Source organism: Leptodactylus fuscus, chromosome 9 (assembly GCF_031893055.1).
Source record: "Leptodactylus fuscus isolate aLepFus1 chromosome 9, aLepFus1.hap2, whole genome shotgun sequence".
Taxonomy (NCBI): Eukaryota; Metazoa; Chordata; class Amphibia; order Anura; family Leptodactylidae; genus Leptodactylus; species Leptodactylus fuscus.
In genome coordinates this window covers 70636097-70654478 of record NC_134273.1, presented here as the reverse complement: position 1 = coordinate 70654478, position 18382 = coordinate 70636097, and the positions used below count along the sequence as shown (strand labels likewise).

The following is an 18382-nucleotide window of genomic DNA, read 5'->3' as shown; positions in this document are numbered from 1 at the left end:
CCAGTAGGCTGCAGTCTGGGCAGAGCTGGTTGTCAGCACAGTACCAGTAGGCTGCAGTCTAAGCTGAGCTGGTTGTCAGCACAGTACCAGTAGGCTGCAGTCTAAGCTGAGCTGGTTGTCAGCACAGTACCAGTAGGATGCAGTGTAAGTAGAGCTGGTTGTCAGCACAGTACCAGTAGGATGCAGTGTAAGTAGAGCTGGTTGTCAGCACAGTACCAGTAGGATGCAGTGTAAGTAGAGCTGGTTGTCAGCACAGTACCAGTAGGCTGCAGTCTAAGCTGAGCTGGTTGTCAGCACAGTACCAGTAGGCTGCAGTCTAAGCTGAGCAGGTTGTCAGCACAGTACCAGTAGGCTGCAGTGTAAGTAGAGCTGGTTGTCAGCACAGTACCAGTAGGCTGCAGTCTAAGTAGAGCTGGTTGTCAGCACAGTACCAGTAGGCTGCAGTCTGGGCAGAGCTGGTTGTCAGCACAGTACCAGTAGGATGCAGTGTAAGTAGAGCTGGTTGTCAGCACAGTACCAGTAGGATGCAGTCTAAGCTGAGCCGGTTGTCAGCACAGTACCAGTAGGATGCAGTGTAAGTAGAGCTGGTTGTCAGCACAGTACCAGTAGGCTGCAGTGTAAGTAGAGCTGGTTGTCAGCACAGTACCAGTAGGCTGCAGTCTAAGTAGAGCTGGTTGTCAGCACAGTACCAGTAGGATGCAGTGTAAGTAGAGCTGGTTGTCAGCACAGTACCAGTAGGATGCAGTGTAAGTAGAGCTGGTTGTCAGCACAGTACCAGTAGGCTGCAGTCTAAGCTGAGCTGGTTGTCAGCACAGTACCAGTAGGCTGCAGTGTAAGTAGAGCTGGTTGTCAGCACAGTACCAGTAGGCTGCAGTGTAAGTAGAGCTGGTTGTCAGCACAGTACCAGTAGGCTGCAGTGTAAGTAGAGCTGGTTGTCAGCACAGTACCAGTAGGCTGCAGTGTAAGTAGAGCTGGTTGTCAGCACAGTACCAGTAGGCTGCAGTCTAAGCTGAGCTGGTTGTCAGCACAGTACCAGTAGGCTGCAGTCTAAGCTGAGCCGGTTGTCAGCACAGTACCAGTAGAATGCAGTGTAAGTAGAGCTGGTTGTCAGCACAGTACCAGTAGGCTGCAGTCTGGGCAGAGCTGGTTGTCAGCACAGTACCAGTAGGATGCAGTGTAAGTAGAGCTGGTTGTCAGCACAGTACCAGTAGGCTGCAGTGTAAGTAGAGCTGGTTGTCAGCACAGTACCAGTAGGCTGCAGTCTAAGTAGAGCTGGTTGTCAGCACAGTACCAGTAGGCTGCAGTGTAAGTAGAGCTGGTTGTCAGCACAGTACCAGTAGGATGCAGTGTAAGTAGAGCTGGTTGTCAGCACAGTACCAGTAGGCTGCAGTCTAAGCTGAGCTGGTTGTCAGCACAGTACCAGTAGGCTGCAGTGTAAGTAGAGCTGGTTGTCAGCACAGTACCAGTAGGCTGCAGTGTAAGTAGAGCTGGTTGTCAGCACAGTACCAGTAGGCTGCAGTCTAAGCTGAGCTGGTTGTCAGCACAGTACCAGTAGGATGCAGTGTAAGTAGAGCTGGTTGTCAGCACAGTACCAGTAGGCTGCAGTCTGGGCAGAGCTGGTTGTCAGCACAGTACCAGTAGGCTGCAGTCTAAGCTGAGCTGGTTGTCAGCACAGTACCAGTAGGCTGCAGTCTAAGCTGAGCTGGTTGTCAGCACAGTACCAGTAGGCTGCAGTCTAAGCTGAGCTGGTTGTCAGCACAGTACCAGTAGGCTGCAGTCTAAGCTGAGCTGGTTGTCAGCACAGTACCAGTAGGCTGCAGTCTAAGCTGAGCTGGTTGTCAGCACAGTACCAGTAGGCTGCAGTCTAAGCTGAGCAGGTTGTCAGCACAGTACCAGTAGGCTGCAGTGTAAGTAGAGCTGGTTGTCAGCACAGTACCAGTAGGCTGCAGTGTAAGCAGAGCTGGTTGTCAGCACAGTACCAGTAGGCTGCAGTGTAAGTAGAGCTGGTTGTCAGCACAGTACCAGTAGGCTGCAGTCTAAGTAGAGCTGGTTGTCAGCACAGTACCAGTAGGCTGCAGTCTAAGTAGAGCTGGTTGTCAGCACAGTACCAGTAGGCTGCAGTCTGGGCAGAGCTGGTTGTCAGCACAGTACCAGTAGGATGCAGTGTAAGTAGAGCTGGTTGTCAGCACAGTACCAGTAGGATGCAGTGTAAGTAGAGCTGGTTGTCAGCACAGTACCAGTAGGCTGCAGTCTGGGCAGAGCTGGTTGTCAGCACAGTACCAGTAGGCTGCAGTGTAAGTAGAGCTGGTTGTCAGCACAGTACCAGTAGGATGCAGTGTAAGTAGAGCTGGTTGTCAGCACAGTACCAGTAGGCTGCAGTCTAAGCTGAGCTGGTTGTCAGCACAGTACCAGTAGGATGCAGTGTAAGTAGAGCTGGTTGTCAGCACAGTACCAGTAGGCTGCAGTCTGGGCAGAGCTGGTTGTTAGCACAGTACCAGTAGGCTGCAGTCTAAGCTGAGCTGGTTGTCAGCACAGTACCAGTAGGATGCAGTGTAAGTAGAGCTGGTTGTCAGCACAGTACCAGTAGGCTGCAGTGTAAGTAGAGCTGGTTGTCAGCACAGTACCAGTAGGCTGCAGTCTGGGCAGAGCTGGTTGTCAGCACAGTACCAGTAGGCTGCAGTGTAAGTAGAGCTGGTTGTCAGCACAGTACCAGTAGGCTGCAGTGTAAGTAGAGCTGGTTGTCAGCACAGTACCAGTAGGCTGCAGTGTAAGTAGAGCTGGTTGTCAGCACAGTACCAGTAGGCTGCAGTCTAAGCTGAGCTGGTTGTCAGCACAGTACCAGTAGGCTGCAGTCTAAGCTGAGCCGGTTGTCAGCACAGTACCAGTAGGATGCAGTGTAAGTAGAGCTGGTTGTCAGCACAGTACCAGTAGGCTGCAGTGTAAGTAGAGCTGGTTGTCAGCACAGTACCAGTAGGCTGCAGTCTAAGTAGAGCTGGTTGTCAGCACAGTACCAGTAGGCTGCAGTGTAAGTAGAGCTGGTTGTCAGCACAGTACCAGTAGGATGCAGTGTAAGTAGAGCTGGTTGTCAGCACAGTACCAGTAGGCTGCAGTCTAAGCTGAGCTGGTTGTCAGCACAGTACCAGTAGGCTGCAGTGTAAGTAGAGCTGGTTGTCAGCACAGTACCAGTAGGCTGCAGTGTAAGTAGAGCTGGTTGTCAGCACAGTACCAGTAGGCTGCAGTCTAAGCTGAGCTGGTTGTCAGCACAGTACCAGTAGGATGCAGTGTAAGTAGAGCTGGTTGTCAGCACAGTACCAGTAGGCTGCAGTCTGGGCAGAGCTGGTTGTCAGCACAGTACCAGTAGGATGCAGTGTAAGTAGAGCTGGTTGTCAGCACAGTACCAGTAGGCTGCAGTCTAAGCTGAGCTGGTTGTCAGCACAGTACCAGTAGGCTGCAGTCTAAGCTGAGCTGGTTGTCAGCACAGTACCAGTAGGCTGCAGTCTAAGCTGAGCAGGTTGTCAGCACAGTACCAGTAGGCTGCAGTGTAAGTAGAGCTGGTTGTCAGCACAGTACCAGTAGGCTGCAGTGTAAGCAGAGCTGGTTGTCAGCACAGTACCAGTAGGCTGCAGTGTAAGTAGAGCTGGTTGTCAGCACAGTACCAGTAGGCTGCAGTCTAAGTAGAGCTGGTTGTCAGCACAGTACCAGTAGGCTGCAGTCTAAGTAGAGCTGGTTGTCAGCACAGTACCAGTAGGCTGCAGTCTAAGTAGAGCTGGTTGTCAGCACAGTACCAGTAGGCTGCAGTCTGGGCAGAGCTGGTTGTCAGCACAGTACCAGTAGGATGCAGTGTAAGTAGAGCTGGTTGTCAGCACAGTACCAGTAGGATGCAGTGTAAGTAGAGCTGGTTGTCAGCACAGTACCAGTAGGCTGCAGTCTGGGCAGAGCTGGTTGTCAGCACAGTACCAGTAGGCTGCAGTGTAAGTAGAGCTGGTTGTCAGCACAGTACCAGTAGGATGCAGTGTAAGTAGAGCTGGTTGTCAGCACAGTACCAGTAGGCTGCAGTCTAAGCTGAGCTGGTTGTCAGCACAGTACCAGTAGGATGCAGTGTAAGTAGAGCTGGTTGTCAGCACAGTACCAGTAGGCTGCAGTCTGGGCAGAGCTGGTTGTCAGCACAGTACCAGTAGGCTGCAGTCTAAGCTGAGCTGGTTGTCAGCACAGTACCAGTAGGATGCAGTGTAAGTAGAGCTGGTTGTCAGCACAGTACCAGTAGGCTGCAGTGTAAGTAGAGCTGGTTGTCAGCACAGTACCAGTAGGCTGCAGTCTGGGCAGAGCTGGTTGTCAGCACAGTACCAGTAGGCTGCAGTGTAAGTAGAGCTGGTTGTCAGCACAGTACCAGTAGGCTGCAGTGTAAGTAGAGCTGGTTGTCAGCACAGTACCAGTAGGCTGCAGTGTAAGTAGAGCTGGTTGTCAGCACAGTACCAGTAGGCTGCAGTGTAAGTAGAGCTGGTTGTCAGCACAGTACCAGTAGGCTGCAGTCTAAGCTGAGCTGGTTGTCAGCACAGTACCAGTAGGCTGCAGTCTAAGCTGAGCCGGTTGTCAGCACAGTACCAGTAGGATGCAGTGTAAGTAGAGCTGGTTGTCAGCACAGTACCAGTAGGCTGCAGTGTAAGTAGAGCTGGTTGTCAGCACAGTACCAGTAGGCTGCAGTCTAAGTAGAGCTGGTTGTCAGCACAGTACCAGTAGGCTGCAGTGTAAGTAGAGCTGGTTGTCAGCACAGTACCAGTAGGATGCAGTGTAAGTAGAGCTGGTTGTCAGCACAGTACCAGTAGGCTGCAGTCTAAGCTGAGCTGGTTGTCAGCACAGTACCAGTAGGCTGCAGTGTAAGTAGAGCTGGTTGTCAGCACAGTACCAGTAGGCTGCAGTGTAAGTAGAGCTGGTTGTCAGCACAGTACCAGTAGGCTGCAGTCTAAGCTGAGCTGGTTGTCAGCACAGTACCAGTAGGATGCAGTGTAAGTAGAGCTGGTTGTCAGCACAGTACCAGTAGGCTGCAGTCTGGGCAGAGCTGGTTGTCAGCACAGTACCAGTAGGATGCAGTGTAAGTAGAGCTGGTTGTCAGCACAGTACCAGTAGGCTGCAGTCTAAGCTGAGCTGGTTGTCAGCACAGTACCAGTAGGCTGCAGTCTAAGCTGAGCTGGTTGTCAGCACAGTACCAGTAGGCTGCAGTCTAAGCTGAGCTGGTTGTCAGCACAGTACCAGTAGGCTGCAGTCTAAGCTGAGCAGGTTGTCAGCACAGTACCAGTAGGCTGCAGTGTAAGTAGAGCTGGTTGTCAGCACAGTACCAGTAGGCTGCAGTGTAAGTAGAGCTGGTTGTCAGCACAGTACCAGTAGGCTGCAGTCTAAGTAGAGCTGGTTGTCAGCACAGTACCAGTAGGCTGCAGTCTAAGTAGAGCTGGTTGTCAGCACAGTACCAGTAGGCTGCAGTCTAAGTAGAGCTGGTTGTCAGCACAGTACCAGTAGGCTGCAGTCTGGGCAGAGCTGGTTGTCAGCACAGTACCAGTAGGATGCAGTGTTAGTAGAGCTGCTTGTCAGCACAGTACCAGTAGGATGCAGTGTAAGTAGAGCTGGTTGTCAGCACAGTACCAGTAGGCTGCAGTCTGGGCAGAGCTGGTTGTCAGCACAGTACCAGTAGGCTGCAGTGTAAGTAGAGCTGGTTGTCAGCACAGTACCAGTAGGATGCAGTGTAAGTAGAGCTGGTTGTCAGCACAGTACCAGTAGGCTGCAGTCTAAGCTGAGCTGGTTGTCAGCACAGTACCAGTAGGATGCAGTGTAAGTAGAGCTGGTTGTCAGCACAGTACCAGTAGGCTGCAGTCTGGGCAGAGCTGGTTGTCAGCACAGTACCAGTAGGCTGCAGTCTAAGCTGAGCTGGTTGTCAGCACAGTACCAGTAGGATGCAGTGTAAGTAGAGCTGGTTGTCAGCACAGTACCAGTAGGCTGCAGTGTAAGTAGAGCTGGTTGTCAGCACAGTACCAGTAGGCTGCAGTCTAAGCTGAGCCGGTTGTCAGCACAGTACCAGTAGGATGCAGTGTAAGTAGAGCTGGTTGTCAGCACAGTACCAGTAGGCTGCAGTCTGGGCAGAGCTGGTTGTCAGCACAGTACCAGTAGGCTGCAGTCTGGGCAGAGCTGGTTGTCAGCACAGTACCAGTAGGCTGCAGTGTAAGTAGAGCTGGTTGTCAGCACAGTACCAGTAGGCTGCAGTGTAAGTAGAGCTGGTTGTCAGCACAGTACCAGTAGGCTGCAGTCTGGGCAGAGCTGGTTGTCAGCACAGTACCAGTAGGCTGCAGTGTAAGTAGAGCTGGTTGTCAGCACAGTACCAGTAGGCTGCAGTCTAAGCTGAGCTGGTTGTCAGCACAGTACCAGTAGGCTGCAGTCTAAGCTGAGCTGGTTGTCAGCACAGTACCAGTAGGCTGCAGTCTAAGCTGAGCTGGTTGTCAGCACAGTACCAGTAGGCTGCAGTCTAAGCTGAGCAGGTTGTCAGCACAGTACCAGTAGGCTGCAGTGTAAGTAGAGCTGGTTGTCAGCACAGTACCAGTAGGCTGCAGTGTAAGCAGAGCTGGTTGTCAGCACAGTACCAGTAGGCTGCAGTGTAAGTAGAGCTGGTTGTCAGCACAGTACCAGTAGGCTGCAGTCTAAGTAGAGCTGGTTGTCAGCACAGTACCAGTAGGCTGCAGTCTAAGTAGAGCTGGTTGTCAGCACAGTACCAGTAGGCTGCAGTCTAAGTAGAGCTGGTTGTCAGCACAGTACCAGTAGGCTGCAGTCTGGGCAGAGCTGGTTGTCAGCACAGTACCAGTAGGATGCAGTGTAAGTAGAGCTGGTTGTCAGCACAGTACCAGTAGGCTGCAGTCTGGGCAGAGCTGGTTGTCAGCACAGTACCAGTAGGCTGCAGTGTAAGTAGAGCTGGTTGTCAGCACAGTACCAGTAGGATGCAGTGTAAGTAGAGCTGGTTGTCAGCACAGTACCAGTAGGCTGCAGTCTAAGCTGAGCTGGTTGTCAGCACAGTACCAGTAGGATGCAGTGTAAGTAGAGCTGGTTGTCAGCACAGTACCAGTAGGCTGCAGTCTGGGCAGAGCTGGTTGTCAGCACAGTACCAGTAGGCTGCAGTCTAAGCTGAGCTGGTTGTCAGCACAGTACCAGTAGGATGCAGTGTAAGTAGAGCTGGTTGTCAGCACAGTACCAGTAGGCTGCAGTGTAAGTAGAGCTGGTTGTCAGCACAGTACCAGTAGGCTGCAGTCTAAGCTGAGCCGGTTGTCAGCACAGTACCAGTAGGATGCAGTGTAAGTAGAGCTGGTTGTCAGCACAGTACCAGTAGGCTGCAGTGTAAGTAGAGCTGGTTGTCAGCACAGTACCAGTAGGCTGCAGTGTAAGTAGAGCTGGTTGTCAGCACAGTACCAGTAGGCTGCAGTGTAAGTAGAGCTGGTTGTCAGCACAGTACCAGTAGGCTGCAGTGTAAGTAGAGCTGGTTGTCAGCACAGTACCAGTAGGCTGCAGTCTGGGCAGAGCTGGTTGTCAGCACAGTACCAGTAGGCTGCAGTCTAAGCTGAGCTGGTTGTCAGCACAGTACCAGTAGGATGCAGTGTAAGTAGAGCTGGTTGTCAGCACAGTACCAGTAGGCTGCAGTGTAAGTAGAGCTGGTTGTCAGCACAGTACCAGTAGGCTGCAGTCTAAGCTGAGCCGGTTGTCAGCACAGTACCAGTAGGATGCAGTGTAAGTAGAGCTGGTTGTCAGCACAGTACCAGTAGGCTGCAGTCTGGGCAGAGCTGGTTGTCAGCACAGTACCAGTAGGCTGCAGTCTGGGCAGAGCTGGTTGTCAGCACAGTACCAGTAGGCTGCAGTGTAAGTAGAGCTGGTTGTCAGCACAGTACCAGTAGGCTGCAGTGTAAGTAGAGCTGGTTGTCAGCACAGTACCAGTAGGCTGCAGTCTGGGCAGAGCTGGTTGTCAGCACAGTACCAGTAGGCTGCAGTGTAAGTAGAGCTGGTTGTCAGCACAGTACCAGTAGGCTGCAGTCTAAGCTGAGCTGGTTGTCAGCACAGTACCAGTAGGCTGCAGTCTAAGCTGAGCTGGTTGTCAGCACAGTACCAGTAGGCTGCAGTCTAAGCTGAGCTGGTTGTCAGCACAGTACCAGTAGGCTGCAGTCTAAGCTGAGCAGGTTGTCAGCACAGTACCAGTAGGCTGCAGTGTAAGTAGAGCTGGTTGTCAGCACAGTACCAGTAGGCTGCAGTGTAAGCAGAGCTGGTTGTCAGCACAGTACCAGTAGGCTGCAGTGTAAGTAGAGCTGGTTGTCAGCACAGTACCAGTAGGCTGCAGTCTAAGTAGAGCTGGTTGTCAGCACAGTACCAGTAGGCTGCAGTCTAAGTAGAGCTGGTTGTCAGCACAGTACCAGTAGGCTGCAGTCTAAGTAGAGCTGGTTGTCAGCACAGTACCAGTAGGCTGCAGTCTGGGCAGAGCTGGTTGTCAGCACAGTACCAGTAGGATGCAGTGTAAGTAGAGCTGGTTGTCAGCACAGTACCAGTAGGCTGCAGTCTGGGCAGAGCTGGTTGTCAGCACAGTACCAGTAGGCTGCAGTGTAAGTAGAGCTGGTTGTCAGCACAGTACCAGTAGGATGCAGTGTAAGTAGAGCTGGTTGTCAGCACAGTACCAGTAGGCTGCAGTCTAAGCTGAGCTGGTTGTCAGCACAGTACCAGTAGGATGCAGTGTAAGTAGAGCTGGTTGTCAGCACAGTACCAGTAGGCTGCAGTCTGGGCAGAGCTGGTTGTCAGCACAGTACCAGTAGGCTGCAGTCTAAGCTGAGCTGGTTGTCAGCACAGTACCAGTAGGATGCAGTGTAAGTAGAGCTGGTTGTCAGCACAGTACCAGTAGGCTGCAGTGTAAGTAGAGCTGGTTGTCAGCACAGTACCAGTAGGATGCAGTGTAAGTAGAGCTGGTTGTCAGCACAGTACCAGTAGGATGCAGTGTAAGTAGAGCTGGTTGTCAGCACAGTACCAGTAGGCTGCAGTCTGGGCAGAGCTGGTTGTCAGCACAGTACCAGTAGGCTGCAGTGTAAGTAGAGCTGGTTGTCAGCACAGTACCAGTAGGCTGCAGTGTAAGTAGAGCTGGTTGTCAGCACAGTACCAGTAGGCTGCAGTCTGGGCAGAGCTGGTTGTCAGCACAGTACCAGTAGGCTGCAGTACAATGTTCTGTAGCAGAGCAGCTGCGGACCTGCCATATTTCCTCCTATACAGTGCAGTGGTCTTTCACTCCAGCGCCTGTGGTACTACATCTCCCAGCAAGCCTCCTCAGCATCACTCACCAGCACAGCCGTCCTCCTCCATTCATCCCCTCTCCATGCCACCAACTTCCACAACATACAAAAGCCCCGCCCACACGTCCCAGTCGGCGGCGCCTCCCAAACGGACAGCTGACACGCTGCACTGTGATAGGCCAGATCCGCAGAGGAATAGGTTCCCGCCTTATCCCAAACCACCAATCGCTGCGTTTATCGTTACAAAGAAGGCGGAGCGACGCTGTACGATCTCCGTGGAGACGATTCAAAATTGCGTATCTTTATTCAATTTAAACAGAGTAGCTTTTCTTTCCTGCTTGCCGCCTTGTCTTTGGTTTTGTGTACCTTATGGGCGTGTCATGTCCAGGGCAATCAGCCGCGGGCTCGTGTACAATGCGGCGATAGTTCTATGGACTTTGTAGAGGTCCGCGCTTGGGGCATGATGGGAGTTGTAGTTCTGTGGTCGCTTAGGCTGAACTTAAAGAACATGTTCTATTTTTTAGCTCAGAACTACATTACCCAGGATGCCACAGTCCCTTTAAATCCCTATCGTGTCTGTGTAGGACCCTGCAGAACTTGCAGCCAGTAGAATCAGTAGGAGGGGGCCATGGGCTGGTGTGACGGGGTGAAGACTAGAGCAGGGAGTGAAGGAATTACCCCCCCGGGGGTGCCGATCACTGGGTGACACAAGTGATTGGCTGCACTGCAATCTTCCGGGCACAGCCCACATTTGGGAGAGGACTTTCAGCACATGCTCCCTGCACCCTCTATGTAGTTGGGGTAAGGAGTGGGCACTGGGTCTGCTGGCATGGGGAAGGCAGCGCTGATCACACTGCTGGCCGCAATCTACACTGTGCAACGCTGCTGCGGCTTCTCCCAGTCTGTGGATAATGACTTCACCTTCACCATCCCGGCCGGGCAGAAGGAATGCTTCTTCCAGACTATGAAGAAAGATGCCACCCTGGAGATAGAGTACCAGGTAGGACCTGCTGCCCCACATCCGCTCTGATTGGGTTATGTTCACACCCGCAGGCTTCCATCAGGTTTTTATTGTAGTTTTGGAAGTTAAAAACAGGAGGGCATTTACAGAAACCAAGCAGTATCTGTACTCTGTCCTCCCCTTTTATGAGTCTCGCCTAGCTTTGGCTTTAAGAAACTGTACTAAAAGCCTGATCAAAACCCCAGTGTGTACACTGGCTTATTATGTGGCTGCTGAATGCAGGAAAGTCCCCAAATTGCAGGAACACAGAAGTGGGAAAGCAGTCACTGGACGGGGTGATGGATCTGACCCATAAAGCTGAATAGACTGTCAGGAAAAGGCTACATTGTGGGCAGGGGTGTAACTATAAGGAGCAGCAGTCACTACGGCGCCCCTCATAGGTCCCTCTGCCATATAAAATATACCACTATTCTAAATGGAACAAGGTAGGTAAGGGCCCAATTACAGATTTTGTATGTGTGCCCGTGAGCTTCAGGTCCCACCTCTGGTTGTGGCCAAATACTTAGTGGCAGTGCCAATTGTCACAGTATGAAGGTTTGTTAAAACGCAAAACCATAGTGAAAAAAACAATATATAGTAAAAATCTAATAGAAACCTATAGAGGCGTGCATGGGTGCAGAGCAGCTGTTAGCCCTGGCTTTATTGTAGGGGTAGTGGGTGCCGCTATGAGGACTTGACCAGAATCCAGCCCACTTGCTTTGGCCAACGGCTATGTGGTTTTGTAGGTAATCGTGCTCCATTGCCCACTGTGGGTCAGCGGATTTCATTCACATGTCTGGTCAGATACTAAAGGCACATTATTCATGAAGTTAAAAATTCTTCTTCTTGTTAAAAATTAAGAATGTCTGATAAATTCTCACAATTTGGCATTTTGCTTAATTGTTTTCAATCATTTTGGGCCATAAATTGTTTTGAATAATGTATCAAAATATGTTTAGAGAATAAACATCTACATGACTGGATAATCCGATAGATAGATAGATAGATAGATAGATAGATAGATAGATAGATAGATAGATAGATAGATAGATAGATACTGTAGATAGATCCTTTTTTTTTTTTTTTTTTTTTTTGTTTATTCAGATTTTCTAACTCCATAAAATATCAGACTTCTGTTTTGTGGACATTCGATATTCAGAGGAATGAATGCCAAAGTAAAACAAAGGCTGTGACATTATGACCGGCCAATAAAAAGTTGCAAAATCACGTTATCTGAAGCCTGCGCTCTTTGTTTCAGTTCTTCTCTCTGATATTGTACGACTAATTCTCAAGGCTGATTTAACTACTGGGCTTCTGGCAAATTTAGTTTTCACTCCCCCCTTTTTTTTTTTTTTCTCTCCTTCATTTTTTTGCTCCTGTTTTATTTGTCTTAGTGATTGTTTCTATGTATGTAAGTTACTATTGACTAACCTGTAACATCTGCATCTACATCTGTGGCGTTTTTTTCCTTGTTTTTTTTTTTTTTTCATTAGTAGATACTCCCAAAAAGTGGGCCACCAGCCTTAAGTCAAGTCCACACATGTTGGGTCCACGTCAGGATTTCCACAGTGGAACTGCCTGCGAACAAAAAAAAAAAAGTTTAAAACGACAGTTTTTGCTGCTTCCAGCTGTGACTCTCATGTGGCCAGTCCTGGCTTTCATCATTGTTGCAAAGACTGAAAACTGTCTGAACACGCAGTAATAAATAACAAACTGTATTCAAAACCCAAAGCACAAGACTCTTTGCACTACGTTTTTATTTTTCTACTGTGCGTGGATGGGTTTTGTTTGAGAGTAAGGCCTCACGTAGCGAGCCGTAGCCAAAAAGCGCTGAGGGAAAAAACAATGCGCTTCCATGGGTATAATTGACATACTGCGATTTGCAAAAACGTGACTGTTCTGGAAACTGCACCAATTCCATTGCAGGTGTTTCTCTGTGATGTGTGGATGGGATTTGCTAGTCCATGTAGTCACTTTGCAGGGACTGTAAAACGATGCAGTTTTACCCTTCGTTCACATCTGCGTTCAGGGAGTCCGCTTGGAGACCCCCAAACGGAATACCGAACGCAACTGCAAGCGGTGTGCAGTGAAAGCACACGGTCCCCATAAACTATAATGGGGTCCGTGTGCTGGCCGCGTGCTGCCTGTACAAATCATGCGGACATAGAAGTAGATTTTGAACTACTTTCCTGTCTGCATGATCCCTGTGGAGATCTGGCAACAAGCACACGGACCCCATTATAGTCTATGGGATCCGTGTGCTTTCACTAGCACACAGTTTGCAGTTGTGTTCAGTATTCTGGATCCTCATGCGGACTCCCGGAACAGAATACCAACGCTGATGTGAATGAGGCCTTACTCCAAAGCTCTGGATGTTGATGGAGCTACGTGGCAGTAACCCCCCTTGGCCACTATATAATGTATATAGTATTCTGCTTCCATCCCTATATATGTGCACTATATACTATGAGGACTAGCTAATCCTTTGTGAGGGGTGGCTATTGGCCTCCACTGATAAGGTATTTATGGCCTTCTTTAAGGATAGGCCATAAAAACCAAATCCTGGACAACCCCTGTAATATCTTCAGAACTTCACACTAAGGCAGAGATAAAACCTAATGGCAAACCAGATAATTTAGGCTGCTAGGGAAGCAAAGCATAGGGGGAAAACATATCTGTGCGACATAGATTTTAGGACAGAAAGTAAGACGTCTCTACCATTCCCTGACCTTAATACACCATCCAGACTATTAGGTATTCTGTCTTTGAAGAAATCTGGGGGAAATGACACAAACTAAATGCTGTTCATGGCTTGTCTGGCAGTCGGTGAAAACTCCATGCGTGACTTCTGGATTGCTATCTGGGTGACAAATGGTTTTCACTGACCCATCCATTCTATTGAATGGATACAGGACCTGCACCAGTTTTTGTAGCTCTTAATTGCAGCAACAATTTTACGGCTGTATATATGGGCCCATCGAAATGTATGGGCCTGGACCTTTTTTTGCAATTGCAGCCACACACTAGAGACAATTGAATGTGCAGTAAAGACATATATAATTTTATATTGCGCTGCCGGTGATCTGTGTGATGGAGGTTTTCACTGCAAGATGCCACATGTGATTCTATACAGTGGTGTCCAGTCCAGACATTGCCAGAACTTTGACTTGGGTGATTGTGACATTTGCTTGCCTTTGTCTATGTCGTGTCTGTACTAAGTCCTTGTCCTGAGCGTCTAGGCTTCTTGTTGCATCCCATAACTTTATTTGCCTTGGCAGCAGCTGCCTGGCACATTCACTGCTTCTGCATTTCGACTAAGTTTTTATTAAATAATGTCACGGTATGATCCGCCATATGGTGTCATCTGAGGTTGTGTTTACATAACTTTAATACTTCTGGTCTTATGTCCTGTTGCATAAAACCATAGAATATAAAGGGGTTGTAGTTTTCTCATCATTATATGTGACTATATCCTCATGCTACTGTAGGGTAAACCTGGTATATTCTATGTTATTATTAGAGGTTGTCTGTTAAATGTTTTTACTCCCTTCATTTTGGATCACGTGATTGGAACCATCACCTGCCTCTTCTACCATTTTCATACTAGTGACCTGTACTATGGGGCTGGGGTTTACTATAGTCTTCCAGCTCCTACAGCAAAGGTACCTGCGAAAATGGCACCAGAATAAGGAAGTGTAATAACAGAGGCCGGGCGCTGGTACCAATCACGTAATCTGTAGTCGTAACCGATCTGAAACCCCCAGGTATAGCAAAAAAGAAACCCTGTAGGAAGTAAATAAAATAAAACTCCTAGGGCAGGGAACGTACGGCTCTCCAGCTGTTGCAAAACTACAACTCCCAGCATGCATACTGGCTCTGCTGTTCTTGGAACTCCCATGGAAGTGAATGGAGCATGTTGGGAGTTGTAGTTTCACAGCAGCTGGAGAGCCAAAGGTTCCCTAACCCTGTCCTAGGGTTACCTAATATAGAGGGGCTCAAGTAGACTAATAACATGGCACTGACCTGCTGGCAGCCAGGTGTATTCTACTTTGTAGTGTTATTATATCCTTATTATATCTTATGTTATATTATATCCTTATTATATCTTATGTTCTGTATGTATAGGTTCTAGATGGCGCAAGTTTAGACATTGACTTCTACCTCTTCTCTCCAAATGGAGATCTGCTCCTCTCTGAAGAACGACAGTCCGATGGCGTCCACACGTGAGTTACATAGGACCGCTGAGGATGGACCAATGATTTCTTCTCACAGCAGGAATTTCACCAGTTTTCTCTGTTCCCCCAGGTTGGAGACTGTGGATGGAGACTACCAGTTCTGCTTTGACAATACCTTCAGCCATATATCAGAAAAGGTGATCTTCTTTGAACTGATATTGGATCATATAAATGAAGAAGGTGAAGAAGAAGAAGACTGGAAGAACTACGTCATTGGCACTGATCTCTTGGATATGAAGCTGGAGGATATTCTGGTTGGTACCACTTCTATTATTGGGTCCAATCCTGGGTTATTCTGATATCTGTTGCTCTTCCAGTTCTTACAATGACTGTTTTCAATTAAACCAACTCCAGTTCTAGATCTAGAAGCTTGTGATGTAAATCGTGCAGGGAACAGGTAAAGACTACTTTGAAACGGCCGTAACCGAATACCTAGACCTCACATAAGTGGCTCAGGGCAACCACAGGGGGTCAACATCCATTGATGTTCTGCCAGTCCTGGCACTCCTGTTATAGCTTGTAATGGACACGGGAGAGAGTGTCTCATGTTAGCAAATGACCAATGAAGTGTTTGACAAGGGCTGGCCCAATGACTATTTTTGGTAGCCAAACCGGTCCCGTCTCTCTCTCAGCCAATGCAGGCAACAAGAAGATTTACCTGTTAACATGAGCGTGACCGCTGGTCCGTTACATATCACAGAGGTCATGTGTCGATACACGGAAAACTCTTTAAGTTCAAGCTGACAGTGGGAGAGGGTGTATATGTGAGTAATAATAATTATAAGAATGAAGGGATTATGGAGGGAAAAAGCTTAGCACTGCATTCTCTACACTGGATAAACGTGCTAATGCTCGAGGTGCCATAGGAGATTCTGTCCAGATTCTGCTTAAAATCGTCGCTGGTTTCAGTATTAAAAATCAGAAACCCAGCAGACCCCATTACCCAATCAGTCGTAATAGGAGCATTCAACACAGTAACTGCAGAAGGAGAAAGCTTAGGCAGGGAGCAAGCCACCAGATATGAGTGCAATGCAGCTGCCTGTTGTAACGGGTCCACATAGGTGCGGGGGGGGGGGGGGGAGATATACAGTTTCATGTGATAGTCCTTGAACAAGGAAGCTATAGAGTCAGGCTGATAATGGAGGATTCCCTTTCGATCTCGAACAGCATGTGGGGCAGAGTAAGTTTGGTGGTCATGCAAGGTCTTGGCCTGAAGGGTGTGAGCTTTATTGCCCCTCTCATAGTAGCGCTGACGGCTATACAGGAGAAGGCGTTGGTAGCCTGAGTTGCCAAATCTCTCAAATCCGCCCTAGCCGCTACAAGGCGACGAAGGATGGACACAGAAGGGGTACAATTTAAACTATCAGAAAGGGACTGAATCCGGGAAACCAAGGCCCTCTCCTTGGCTATCTTGTCCTTTTTAAGACTGGTAGCCAGGGCAATACAATGGCCTCTCATGACCACCTTATGGGCCTCCTACACAGTTTCTGACAGTTAGCCAGGGATGCCCTTCTGCCCAGCAGCGCCTATCGCGCTGTACTGTGGAGCGGGGAGGAACGCCCCCTCCCTCTGCTCACACAGCTTGTCCATAGAGGAGTATTATCAGGAGCGGGAGGGGGGGGAGTTCCTCCACACTCACACTCTACAGCGCGATAGGCGCTGCTGGGCAGAAGGGCATCCCTGGCTAACTGTCAGAAACGCCCTTCTGACTGTAAAGCCCTACGGTACCGGGACCGATAGCGCTTTACACCGGGCACAGATCGGGAAAGCCGATAGTGCGCTGAATTCAGCGCACTGTCAGCTTTCCAGCAGTGTATAAAACTACATGTGCCCGATCTGATGAAAGGTCCTCTTTAATCGTTTTCATAGTGATTTCTAATAAACCTTTATCATTGAAGATGCTCTATGTCATAAATATCACTGTTGGGCTATAGAAGTAGTGGGAGCAGTCCATTTATACACTGGGAAACCTTCCTGGCATGTACCCATAGACTTCTTTGGCACTAAACTGGGGTCCACTGTGCTTTTCATTGCAACGACAGCCCACAATGTCACGTAGACCATGCAGTATAAATTATTACGTTCTAAGACAACTGCATATTTATGCCAATGTACAAGACTAAGGTCGAGATAAAAACCAAAACCCTCTTATAACAGAAGACTGGAAAAATGAAGAGTCCCATATTTCTGTGAGCTTTTAGGGAAGGTGAAGCAATCATTCCTTTGCGTATATTTGCCCTATGCAATCCTAATATTTGTTAATTATGATACATTTACATTGGGTTGTCTTAATTAGCTGAGAATATTAAAACTTACTGTAAACTTGTAATGCAAACAGTAAAGGGCGTCACCGCCTACATGGAGAATTACAGGCAAGCCTTTGTTACCCAAATTCCACGTAAGAAAATTGAACCTGTTATCTCTGATGACCTTTGGATATTGTGCAGGAATTATAGGCTTCAAATTTTCTGCTTAATTAATCCAAATGTCTATTATCATTGCATTTATGATGCGTCACATGGAAAATGTCGTCCTGTCCTTTACAGAGCAAGGGGGGAACTGGGAAGATTTATAGGTGCGGAAGATAATGTAGTGTAACTTGTCATTCCCTCATGTGTGTCTTTGTACGCTTGGAAATGGTTATCTAGCCATAGGGACGGTGTAGTCAGTGACTAATACTGATGCTGGTCATTGTAACATCCAATGTGAGATGTCGTGTTCTTCTTAACAGGAATCCATCAACAGTGTGAAAGGCAGATTAAGTAAAAGCCTCCAGATCCAGACTCTGCTGAAGGCCTTTGAAGCAAGAGACCGAAATATCCAGGAAAGTAACTATGACCGAGTAAACTTCTGGTCCATGGTCAACCTGGTGGTGATGGTTGTGGTTTGTGTCATCCAAGTCTATATGCTGAAGAGTCTGTTTGAGGACAAGCGGAAAAGCAGACCTTGACCACAACTTACCCCGTGGGAGGAACGGAGCCAAGGTTATAGGGAAAATAAACTCTTGAAGCGATGGGGTGGCCTTATAATGGAGTGTGTATTTATAAGGGTTATAGTTTGACTGTAGCTTTGTACCACCTTGGTTGTTTTTTGTCTTGGTGAGGTCTAGGCAAATAACTTGGATTTTTTTTTTTTTCTTAAGGTCCTGTCCATAACAAGTGGCCGGACACATCATGCGGACTATTCAGTTATACACACTGGTCCCTGGGGAAAACTTTTACATTCGTACCTAACTTTACTATAATGCCTAAATGGGGTGTTTGAGTTTCAGTAAATATGGCTGTTCATCCAGACACAGCAGTACTGTTTGCTATGGGTTGTCTTTGCCCATAGCAGTTCACTTGACCGTGCATTTTACCGTACCAGCAAAATGAATAAGATTCTGGCTAACACCATCTGCACTATGCTTAAAAGCTGGGGGGAGGGTTGTTTTGTTAAAAAAAAAAAAAAAAAGTGCACATTTTACCTATAGATTTAGTAAGGGAAGACACAATGTTATAAGTATATTAAAGAATTTAACAAAACTACTGGTAGAAAGTCAAAAGTTGTTCCAAAATCTTTAAATTTTAAATTACATTTTTATTTAAAAAAAAAAAAAAAATGCACAAAAACTGAATTTTTGAAGCCAATTTTACATTAAGGTGCAACTAGTGACACTATAGGGAATATACTAATTACCGTATTTTACGGACTATAAGGCGCACTGGACTATAAGCCGCATTGCCCATGAGCGCCTTATAGTCCGTCTCGGTTCATATATAAGGCGCACCGGACTATAAGCCGCAGTCCGGTGCGCATTATATCTTATTGAAAGCGGCGGCAGGCAGACTTTGCCAGCGGCCGCTTAACCCCCCGCG

The 18382-nt window shown here is 48.3% G+C and overlaps 2 protein-coding genes across 2 annotated transcripts in view; one reads left to right on the top strand and one right to left on the bottom strand.

Moving 5' to 3' along the window:
* The window catches only part of CCDC18 (coiled-coil domain containing 18), a 50597-nt gene extending 41081 nt beyond the window's left edge, over nt 1-9516 (bottom strand). The window contains exon 1 of the mRNA XM_075286588.1: nt 9335-9516. Coding sequence (XP_075142689.1) covers nt 9335-9360 — 26 coding nt within the window. The 5' untranslated portion in view covers nt 9361-9516. The remainder of the gene's footprint in view (nt 1-9334) is intronic.
* A 365-nt stretch (nt 9517-9881) lies between these two features.
* Nucleotides 9882-18088, top strand: TMED5 (transmembrane p24 trafficking protein 5). The gene is made up of 4 exons (XM_075286584.1): nt 9882-10290; nt 14416-14513; nt 14596-14779; nt 17257-18088. The coding sequence occupies exons 1-4, from the start codon at nt 10120-10122 to the stop codon at nt 17473-17475; spliced, it is 672 nt and encodes a 223-aa protein (XP_075142685.1). The 5' UTR covers nt 9882-10119; the 3' UTR covers nt 17476-18088.
* The last annotated feature ends 294 nt before the right edge of the window (nt 18089-18382 follow it).